Source organism: Drosophila bipectinata, chromosome 4 (assembly GCF_030179905.1).
Source record: "Drosophila bipectinata strain 14024-0381.07 chromosome 4, DbipHiC1v2, whole genome shotgun sequence".
In the NCBI taxonomy this organism is placed as follows: Eukaryota; Metazoa; Arthropoda; class Insecta; order Diptera; family Drosophilidae; genus Drosophila; species Drosophila bipectinata.
The window spans coordinates 9,951,836-9,964,232 of NC_091740.1; the positions used below are offsets into that span (position 1 = coordinate 9,951,836).

General features: G+C 32.6%; 1 protein-coding gene across 16 annotated transcripts in view; it reads right to left on the reverse strand.

Annotated features, from left to right (window-relative positions):
* bt (projectin protein bent) overlaps window positions 1-12,397 on the reverse strand; it is a 101,825-nt gene that overhangs the window by 43,704 nt on the left and 45,724 nt on the right. For all 16 annotated transcript variants that reach the window (XM_043213359.2, XM_043213364.2, XM_043213356.2 and 13 more), the window contains 2 exons: window positions 2,759-2,906; window positions 2,247-2,620 (listed from right to left, as the gene is read on the reverse strand). In XM_043213359.2, the coding sequence (XP_043069294.1) occupies window positions 2,247-2,620; window positions 2,759-2,906 (522 nt within the window). The remainder of the gene's footprint in view (window positions 1-2,246; window positions 2,621-2,758; window positions 2,907-12,397) is intronic.

Sequence of the window (12,397 nt, forward strand, 5' to 3'; positions counted from 1 at the left end):
ATATATAATCATCAGACATATGCTTCCGACAAAAAAATGAACGTACAGATTAACAAAGAGTTCAAAAGAAATTGTTAAGTATCCTCAAAGCAACAGATCTAAGGCTGTCATTTTTACAAGATCTCAAAAAAAGGAATGCCAAATTTATGAACTATATATGTATGTATGTATGTATATGCCTTAAATGGTAATACCCCAAATTTTCAAATATTCTAGTATTTCTAGAATGTACCAAAAAATTTAAAAACATATCGTATATCGAATTTTAAGAATAGAGCTGGTTGCTTAGTAGTGTGCAATATATAAATATTTTGTCTTAAATAGCTTTACACGAACCAATAAACTTATATTAAAAATAAGAAAGGTAAGGTACCTTCTAGCCGAGCCGAAATTAATATACCCTTACAGTTAAGATCGGACATACATATATCCTAAATATTAGATCCTTATGGCCAATCCAATAACGTCAATTCTTATTAGAATTTAAGCACAAACCCCATTTTTTATATGAAACAATTTAAAAAACATCCCAAATTTTATCTTCAAAAACACAAAATTTTTGGCATTTCCGATCAATTAGTCGGCAGCTATAGGATCCCGGCCGTTCCGACATATATATTGCATACAGGACGGTCGAGAAGGAATTTCGGACCGGGGGGTACAACTCACGGGCCCCCATAAACCAAAAAGTATTTTTGTTGCAAACTTTTGCGCTTGGGCTAAACAACAACAAAAACCGTACGGCCATACTACCGATTCAGTAGGAAAGCAGACCAAAATGTCTATTACTCCTCTAAAAATTATCCGATTTGTCTGTTTTTTCATGTGAAGTTGTGTAGATTAGCCATTGAAACAGTTTGGCATCAAACATCCAAAATCACTAAAGAACTGTAGCTACAACAAATTTCGTTTTGGATGCGGGAGTGAGCGTAGAAAAATTTTACCAAAATTTAGAGATCCACGCGTTTTAAATTGTTGTCTGTCTGTTTATTTGGACATATCTCCTCTAAAAATCGGCCGATTTGGATGACATTTTCTCAGAAACATATGAACTATAGAAATAGTTGAAAAAAAAGTAGTCAAAAAACCCTCGAGTACTTTCGGTACAAAATTTCAGGAAGGGAGGGGGCGTGTCGAAATTTTGAAATAAACTTGAACTGCGTAGGAGTCTCCATGCTTAATCCTATCGCTCTATCTCTTTTTGTCTCTGAGATCCACCCATTCATACAGACAGACGGACATGACTATATCGACTCGGCTGTTGATGCTGATTAAAAATATTTATACTCTATAGGGTTGGAGAAGATTCCATCTCTATGTTACATACATTCACACGCCTACAATATACCCTTATACTCTATGAGTACCGGGAATAAAAAGTATGTGTGCAAAGCTTAAAGTCAATAGCTGTAAAATTGAAAGACTATCTCGCGTAGACATAGACAGACGAATATGGTTATATCAACTCAGGAGGTGATCAAAAATATATATATATATATATATATACTTTGGTATATACATCTCCATACTTTGGAGATGTCACCTTCACTGCGTTCCAAACTTATGACCAAAATAATAATTCCCTCAGCAATTTATATAATATTGATTCGGGTAAGACTATCCAAATATATATATGCACAATAAATGGTTAAAGCTCAGAAAATAAACACTACAGATGCAAAGTATTAAAAAGAATGTTGTGGAATAACACATTGTTTAAGAAACAAATAATAAAACTATGGTCAACAAATGTCCAAAATCCATTGGGTGAATAAAAAATTCTTCAAAAAACAATAACATCTATTTGCACTGAAAAATTTTAAAGATAAGGAGATCAGAAAATTCTTCAAAAGAATTGGCTTTTTGTAATATGAGAGAAGAGCGCACCTCGTCACGCCGAAACGGATGCAGCGTCGGCCAGTCTGGTATCAACTCGGCTAATGATGGTCTACGTGATCCCGGTCCCTACATTTCAGTGGTAATTATATTATTTGCTTCATTCGAATATATCGGAAACTAAAAGATTCTATATAAGAAACTATATTATTTGGATAATTAGACAGAAATACTTCTAACCCAAGAATAGGTAGAAATGAAATTTAAGCTCATTAAACAATTTCGCTGCATTGATTTAGTTTAATATGGTAGAATACAACAAAGACGTTATATTAATAAGAAGATTTCAACATGGCATTCCACATCTAAAGTTTTTAACATCTGCTCAAATTTTATTATCAGATTCTTACCCTTTCAACTTTTTTAAGGGCCGGTAAAGGTTTTTCAGTTTCTTTAAGATCCCCCCAATTAGGGTCCTGCTCATCTTTGTCCCATTTTTGATAACGACGTTTTTTGAGCATGGCTCGGAAATCCATGCCACTTGAATCCGATACATATAATTGCATTTCCGCTGAATCTTCGCCATGGATGTTTGACACAACAATCTTGTACTTTCCCTCGTCATTGGGCTTGCACTTACGCATACACAATGTAATTGTGTTTGTTTGTCCATCTGTGAGGAACTTATATCGACCACCCTCGAGAATTTCACTAACTCCTTTGTAGAACTTGAATGTGGGTGCTGGACTGCCTTCAACACCAACCGTCAGATAAGCGGTCGAGTCTAGAAAACAATCACAAGCATGCAGGTGTTATCAAAGACACTTTTGTTAGTCAAATGCTTCAAATTTGTAAATGTTTGTAAGTTTATGAAAAAATGCTTACGAATACAACAAAATTTGTTTTGGACACAAGTACATACCTTCTACAACAGAGTACGACTCTTGAACATCGACAATTGAGGGAGGTCCACCATCACCGACATCGCGTAATGGTGTAGATGGTTTATTTATTAGATCTTCCAAGTCTTGCACGCTAGGACGGCGCACATCGATTGAGGGTCGTCTCCGCTATTGACCAGACACATAATAAACAAGGGATGATAGGGACGAAAAAGCATAAATAAAATACAAATGGGAGGTTAATAAAATACAGATTAAAAGTTCATATTTTTTTTCAGTCAGAATGCAATCAAAGTCTGTAAAAACTTTCATTTTCCTTTTTTAAAAATGGAGCATTCTTCCTTCTGATCAAAATTACAAATGTTTAGTATTTACAAAACTTAAACAGTTGCTTTGTTTCTACAAAACCGAGTAACATTTTTTTATTGTTAATGAGTACCTTTATATAAAATTCATACAAGGAAAATTCAAAATGCATTTGCTCCATTACAATGTAACATAAGGTAGACACATAATTAACATTTTCAAAGGATCATTAGTAACTGCAAACATAATCTACATTGGAAAATTATATGTTAAATTATTGTGTACTACAAAAAATGAAAATACCAATTTAAAAATACATGAAATCTACTTAAGCAAGAAAAGATGGCTATAGTCGAGTTTTCCGACTACATATATAATAAAAAACGTTCTTTCTTACGCTAAAAACTTTCTTTCTACAAAGGTTATTTAACAAACCTTTGCACAGTGCAGTGGTCTATTGAGCTATTCATTCGAAAATCAGCAGTATCGATCAGCAGATTGTCAAAATTTTATGATGTAATTTTTTTTTTTTTTTTTTTTATTTATAAAAATATGCTATATTTCAAAACTTGAACCAAAGATTAAACAGTACATCTGTTCATACATACATAGATGGGACATATGTATCATATTATAAAAAGTGTTCCTCGGGTTCCAGCGACCATAGTGCTGCAATAGTGAGCCATAGTCAGCTGCAAAAATCCTCATCAGACGTAATTTGGATGAATTCCATGCCGATGTCAGAGTTAATGAGCGAAGTATTTGATTCAGTTTTGGAACGTAACATATTTGGAACTACCTTCAACCAAAGTCTCACTGCCTTAGTGCAAAAAGATTAGCAATATAATCACGTATCTTTACTTCTTAAATAGTTAAAAAATAACATTTGGCTATGACTGGCCTATTTTTAACGAGCGTACGATTTTTAAATCGCCGACATTGATTTATACAAATTTATTGTGTATTTATGTAGCTTTAAATCAGGCTAACTTCAAGCTAACTTCGGATGCAGCACAAAAACCCATATTTTTAACTGTAGAAACACCAACGTTATGGCATTTCCGATCAATCAGTTATATTTCAGCTATAGGATATAGTCAGCCGATCGTTGTCGTTCCATAGAGACGACTTATATAGACTAGCTCGCGTTAAAACACGTGTACATACAGTTGCGGTTAAAATAACAGTAGTGCTGGTCGCGAAAAAAGTTTTTCGACTATAATTTCTATATGCTTTAGAAAATTGAATTATTTTTCATATTATTAACTATTAATACCTGTACTACTAGAGTATGGAGTTGCATCGTTCTATTCCATGCCTTTCTATTGTTTGCCACTATGTGCTATGAAGCACCTGGTCGATGCTGTCAAAATAATAGTAGTGCCAAAAAAAAGTTTGAAATAAATTAAATTAATTCTTACTTTCGTTATTTTTTTTTAAATTTTAATAATATAGTACGACCTGGCAATATAGTAGGTGCCAAACACAGTCCTGCTGAGAGGCGAAATGTGATTTAAATGTCAATACAAAAAGGGAAAGCGTAAGCGATATAGTTGGTCTATCGTTATGTGAATATCATAATAAAACCAATTTATTACAATAAAAAATATAAAAAAAATTCCTAAGCTTTCAAAATCAAAAAACCAATTTACTATTTTACTGGTATTATTTTGGTATTTTACTAAATACCATTTCCGATCGTTCAGTTATATGACAGCTATAAGATATAGTCGGCCGATACGATATAGTTCGGCAGCTATGGGATATAGTTAGCCGATACTTATGAAATTTGAAAGGTCGGATCAACTGACTAAAAATAGAATATTTACGAAGCTCCAATTTTCTATCTTCAAAAAAACGAATGTGGGGTCATTTCCGATTGTTCAGTTCTATAAAAGCTATAAATATAGTTGGACGATCCTCATGAAATTTTTCTGAAAATTTTCTTTTTCACGCTAGCAAGATTGCACTGACTTGTTTTGGGAAAAGCTTGTTTTGTGTTATAACTTCAACAGTTTTCATAATTTTGTAATGAAATTGGTCTCGTTTTATTCACAATTAATGAGACAATATTGATATGTGTTTTTTCTACAACATTTAACTATTATAAAACGTCGGAAATTTTAAAATCGGTTATAAATTTCGCGTTTAGGAATTTTTAAGAGCAAAAAAGTCACGAGAAGTGTTTTTTTCTAAATAAATCAAGATTTTGATGGTGTTACAAATATTTTAAACACGGTGCTATGCTATATTCGACCTAATAAACAATTCCTACTCTCTAAAAGTTCCTCTTTAAACTGTCGCACTGTATTTTTAGTTATGTTTCAAAGAACATTTAAACCATTTTCCTAAGTCTTTTACGAGGCTATATTTCTTGTGTTTTTCGATAGCCCAAATGGAACTACAATTATTTTGACCGCAGCTGTATGTATAAATGCAAACCATTGCTTTTGTTCCTTTGTTTTTGAATTTTATGTAAAAAATGCTATAAATATCAGAATCTTTCAAGTTTCTTATAGTAAGCGGGTATTAAAAAAAATTGTATGCAAACAATTTTTCGCTTTAAAAAATATTTTTTTCTCTGTGTCATCTTTTTATTGTTTTGTCTGGCTTTCAACTAAAAAAGTAACGATCTTGATTTTTCGTTGGAAAGTATTTTTTTATCAGTTGCTTAAGGGGTTTAGGGATTTTAAAAAAAATGGCGACGTTTTTAACAAAAAATGTACTTTTTCAACGTATAAGATTTTCGTTTTTTGTGCTTTAAAAAAGGAGTTTTCAAAAAAATTGAAAATCCCTCGTTCACGGACTAGCTAATATCATAATAAATAAGTGGTCAAAATTTGGTGTTGATCGGATTAGTAGTTTTTTAGTAATCGTGTCCACCGCAAAGGTAATTTCCCAAAAAAAAGATTCCCAAAAATCGCGTTTAAAGTTTAAAGTTTTTTCAAGTTTTATATGCAGATAGTGCTCTAGAAATAGCTACAGCTTCGGTTCTAATGCTCCGATCGTTATGAATTTTAGTGAGAGTTTTCCCAATAGAATATACTTAAAGAATATGCAATAAAAAAAAAAATAGATTTTTTCATATATCACAACTGTATATAACCCCTTAAGTCTTCCATATTGAACCTACGTAGTTTACCTATTTTTTCTGTGTCATCTTATTATTGTTTTGTCTGGCTTTCAACTGCAAAAGTAACTAGCTCTAGATTTTTTTTGCTAGAAAGTATTTTTTTAACAGTTGCTTAAATCTTCCATATTCAAGCTACCAAAGTGAACCTTTTTTTTTTATCCAAATTTTAACAAAATTTAATTTTAAGAATGTGTTTAAAAATGTGTTTTCAAAAATGTTTAGAAAAACTTTTACCTAACAATTAATTAATTTTTTTAAATGTTGCTTCTATTTTTTCTTTTATGACGAAAATAACTTTACAGTTGTGTTGTAGTAAAATAGAGATCACTTAGTTTTTAAAATAGAAAGCAGGATGCCCGAATACCAAATTTTTTAACATGTCATTTAAACTCGGAAATATTTTAATATTTAGTATGTTTATATCACAACATGAGTTGGTGTATTAACACACAATTAAATGATCTTTATTTTACGTATTTCTAAATTAAAAAAAGAAATGGCGGCTGTTAGTCGAGTTTCCCGACTATATTAAACACGGTACTCATCTCTTTCACCCATAACTTAACTCATTAGTTTGACATCGAAACTTTTTCCAAAAAACATTAGCGTACTGGCACTAGTATAACCAGAATTCTGTTACACAAACTTGATCTACGTTGTTTCTTTGTGAAATGAAATTGTGTTTCAAATATATATGAACTATAGAAATAGTTTGGCATCAAAAGTTTTTCAAAAAACCTTTCCTTTACTGGCGCTACAGAAATTCGCGATTTGCGGGGGCGCGAGGGGGCGTGGCAAAATGAAACAAACTGAAACTGCATGAGCATTGTAACATTGTAGCTCCATGCCAAAACCTATAGCTCTGACTCTTATAGTCTCTGAGATCCACTCATTCAAACGGACAGACGGACATGGCTATATCGAGTCGGCTGTTGAATCTGATCAAGAATATTTATACTTTATGGGGTCGGAGATGATTCCTCCTCTATGTTACATATATTCACACGACTACAATATATCCGTATATCCGTACCGGGTTTAAAAATAATTGTAGATAGAAGTATTTACAAAGTTTAAACAACAGTAAGATAAGTTGCCATAAGTTTTTATGACACTTGAGAACTTCTTTTAATATAATACATAATATTATATAACTTCCATTCATACTGATAACTAAAAAAGTGCAAGCGAAAACCAACTTTGAGATTAATGTATCTATAAACTCGAAATTTTCGAGACCTGTTTGTTGTCCCCCATTTCGCCTGGACGGTGTAGATTTGGCTAATATAATAAGGAAAAATAAAAAGTTAGGAATAATATCATATTAATTGAAAATTGTGACAATACTTAGTTTATTTTTGATCTTATAATTGTAATCAAAATTTACGAAAGTGTGCAACTTTAAAGATTGTTCTCTTAAAGATTGTTACAATTTTTTAATGAAGTAATTTTGTTGCTACCATTGTGCATTAAAAGTTAAAACTAAAGAAATCCAGTAGCAAGTCAGAATAAAAAGTCTATACCCCCCTAAAATTAGCCCGATGTGGCTTAATTTTGTTTTTGTTTGTCTAAATATAAACAAGAAAGCACGGCTTTAGTCGACTTGTTCGGCTATGTTATACCCGGTACTCATCTCTTTCACCCACAATTTAACTAACCTTTAAAGTTTTAACTTTAACGGTATGGATTCTCAGCAACAAATTTTTGTTGCTTACCTTTGCGCAGTGCCAAAACATCAACAACAAACCTACAGCCATACTTACTACCGATGCAGTAGGGAAGCAGACAAAAGTCTATAACTCTAAGATTAGCCTATAAAAGACTATATAAAAGTCTAAGATTAGCCATAAGAACAGTTTGATATCGAAACATTTTCCAAAATTTCCAAAAATTAACTGGCGTTAACACCACATTTCTGTTTTGAGGGCGGGAGTAGGCTTGGCCAAATTGTGACACTACCTTTATCAGCACGGATACCATACGAGTCCAAGTTCCAAATCGGATAGTAATCGGATATCTTTTATAGTCGTAGATATCCATGCGTTCAAAATTTTAGCCCTTTAGTATGGGAAATTATATATGTATATGTATATGGTTATATTTCCTCTAAACATCGGCCGATTTGAATGACGTTTTTTTTCAGATATATGTATAGTTAAGTTAACTTATTAACTATAGAAATAGTTTGGCATTATTTGTCGAAAAACCTTTTTGTACTGACGCGACAAAAATTCGCAATTTGTTGGCGGGAGGGGGCTTGGGAAGAGTTCGAAACAAACTTGAACAGCATGGGTATTTTAGGAGACTCCAAGTCTTCGCAAGAATAAAATATACCCCTGTAGTCTAAGAGTACCGGGTATAAAACCGTTCTTGTCTGTTTTAAGACTCAATTTAAGTCTCTTCTTTTGGTTAGTTTTTATATTTATAAGGCAAAGAAAAAAGCAGTGTCAAATTACACAGTGCGACAGTGATTTGGAACTTTGGAAGAGACATAATTTTTTATTAGGTCAAATATAGTACAAAAGCGTGTTTGAAATATTTCTAACACCCTCAAATAACCAAAAAAAACGGTTTTTCGGGGGGCGTAGAAACGGGGTTTAATATAATAATAAGTAAATTTAAAACAAATTTTAAACAATTTAAATAAAATTTAATTTTAAATAAAAAAAAAATTAAAAACAATGTCTTACAGAAAAGACTTGGAAAAAAATTGTTTTGAAATAATTTGTAAAAAAAATGCATCGCTGACTGTACACAAGAACTTTGTTTGACTTTAACGAAATTCTAAAAATTGTGGCGAGAAATTTAAAGGAAAAAAAATCTTAGGGCACAATAAAAAACTGTAATTTTCTGCGAACGGAATAAGATTTTTTGGGAAAGTGTATGTTAATTAAATGTAAACTAAACAATTTGTCGCATATTTTAAAATTTGTTCCTTTTAAAAAATTTGCAAAACAAAAGAATTTAAATTTTAAAAATTAAAAATATAAAGGGGTGATAAAGGGAACGCATAGATTGAAAACGATTCGATTTACTGGCCAGAATCTGCCAGATATGCGCACACGCCCCATGGCCGCTTTGCTTCCCATGACGTTAACATTTCTTTCGGGGTCTTTAACTCTAAGATAGGTCTGGAAAGAATCTTTGGTGCGACCTCCTCAAGAAATGGACAGAGAATGCCCACGAAGTTGGTGGCACGTAGTACTGGATTTCGACAAGGCTGGATGTCGGTAAGCTGCTAACAACTAAAGTATGCGCCAACTAATCAACAAGATAAAGGCTCACGGAGAACATACCCAAAGGTTGAAACTGCACCATGATTTCTCAAAGAAAACGAGTTGCAAACAAGGTCCTAACGAGCGTATTGTGTGAAAAACTGAAACCCCTGATTGGGCCTTATCAGTGCAGGCTCAAATCCTCGATCAAATCAAATCAGGTTGACACATATCCTTTCGTCGACTACACACTTGCGACACATGCGAAATCGCCTATATGCCGCCATGTTTGAGAAACCTTTATTACCAAGTGTTGTCTCAGACAAGGACTCGCTACCTTAAATGCTCTTTAATATTCTTATGAAAGTTAAAAAAAAAATAATGCGGTAATAAAACCGCAAAAAAATTACACAGTGCGACAAAAAAAATTTGAGTAACTTTTAAAGTTGTTTATTATACCCTTGCAGAGGGTATTATAATTTTGTCCAAAAGTGTGCAACGCAGTGAAGGAGACATCTCCGACCCTATAAAGTATATATATTCTTGATCAGGATCACCTCCTGAGTTGATATGAGCATGTCCGTCTGTCCGTCTGTCTGTCTGTCTGTTTCTACGCGAACTAGTCTCTCAGTTTTAAAGCTATGGTCTTGAAACTTTGCACACACCCTTCTTTCCTTTGCACGCAGTATATAAGTCGGAACGACCGGGATCGGACGACTATATCCTATAGCTGCCATATAACTGATTGATCGGAAATGGTATAACTTTGGTGTTTTTAGAGTTAGAGAGTTCAAATTTGACATGAGTGCTATTTTTGGCAAAACATTACGACATGCCAAATTTCATAAGGATCGGCCGACTATATCTTATAGCTGCCATATAACTGAACGATCGGAAATGACCCAACTTTCGTTTTTTTGAAGATAGAAAGCTGAAATTTAATACAGATTCTATTTTTGGTCAGTTGATCCAACGTACCAAATTTCATAAGGATCGGCCGACTATATCTTATAGCTGCCATATAACTGAACGATCGGAAATGACCCAACTTTCGTGTTTTTGAAGATAGAAAGCTGGAACTTGGTACAGATTAAATTTTGATCCATCCTACCAAATTTCATAAGGATCGGCCAACTATATCCGATGTTTGCGATATATATCCGGTTTTAGCTGCAAGGGTATATAAACTTCGGCTCCGCCCGAAGTTAGCTTTCCTTTCTTGTTATTGTTTATTATTGTTATTATTATTGTTTAGTCCCGAAAAACGGTTTTTTGTAAATAAATCAAGGTTTTGAGGGTGTTACAAATTTTTCAAACACGGTTTTGTGTTATATTCGATCTTATAAACAATTCCTACTATGGCTCTTTTAAAGTTCCAAATCACAGTGTTATTATTCTCCGAGCGAAAAAATAAAAATCATAAATAATCATTATTATACCCTTGCAGAGGGTATTATAATTTTGTCCAAAAGTGTGCAACGCAGTGAAGGAGACATCTCCGACCCTATAAAGTATATATATTCTTGATCAGGATCATCGATCGTTCGACGATCGTTCCGATCGTTCAGTTATACCATATGGCAGCTATAGGATATAGTTGGCCGATCCTTATGAAATTGAGTAGGTCGGATTATCTGACCAAAAATATAATAAGTACTAAGTTCCAGCTTTCTATCTTCAAAAACACGAAAGTTGGGTCATTTCTGATCAATCAGTTATATGGCAGCTATAAAATATAGTCGGCCGATCCCGGCCGTTCCGACTTACATATATACTGCGTGCAAAGGAAAGAAGGGTGTGTGCAAAGTTTCAAGACGATAGCTTTAAAACTGAGAGACTAGTTTGCGTAGAAACAGACAGACAGACGGACAGACGGACAGACGGACATGCTCATATAAACTCAGGAGATGATCCTGATCAAGAATATATATACTTTATAGGGTCGGAGATGTCTCCTTCACTGCGTTGCACACTTTTGACCAAAATTATAATACCCTCTGCAAGGGTATAAAAATATTACTATTATTATTGCGGAATATTTGTTAAATTTTATGGGCATTTGACTGAATATCTACTTAGACCACATACATATACAGTTTTTATATATATACATATAAAATTATATACAGCTTTTTCCAATTCTTAATGGTACGGACTGCTGTTATTAAACAAATCATGGTACTAAATGGACCCGTACATGTGGTTTAAGGAGCGAATGAGCGAACTCTAATCCAGTCAAATATCAAGAAAATCTAATACACAGTGCAAAATCATAAATTAAAAAAAAAAAAATAAAAATCAAAAATAATGATTATTCATGATTTTTATTTTTTTTTGGTCAGAGAATAATGACCATTTTGTGATTTTTTTTTCGATTAGGAAATAATGATCAATTCTGATATTTAATTTTTAGCTTAGCAAATAATGGTTATTATGTGACTTTTTAAATAAAACTCATAAGGATTATGGTCCCTGTTAATGAAAAAATGGTATATATGAATAAAATACAATACGAAAAAACTGGTATAGGTTATGAAACTATTGTAGAATGCCAGTTTGGAAATTCCTCTATAAGAATATACAGACAAATTCGACGATATATGTTTAATTTTTCGATGCTGGTTGACCATTCTTATACACACATACTTATGAGTATAAAATATAGTATGTAGAAAAATATATATGTATATCTAAAAATTGTTTGACAAAGCAGTGTTTTGGAAAAATTTGGTTAAAAATTGGTTATATGTATTTGGTTATATTCTTATTGAAATAAGCGGTTTCATCAATAACTATTTGATTTTCTGAACTCACATAACTTTCATATTTTTTATACGGTAAGTTGCTTCGAATATACTTAAAACTTCAAATAAAATTAAATCATTAGACTAATCCATGGAAAATTAAATGGAACAAATTCATGCAGGATTCCAATATGTAATTTAATAAATTATCATCAATTTCAGTTTTTTGAGTATGTACTGATTTATAAATAAAATGGGGAA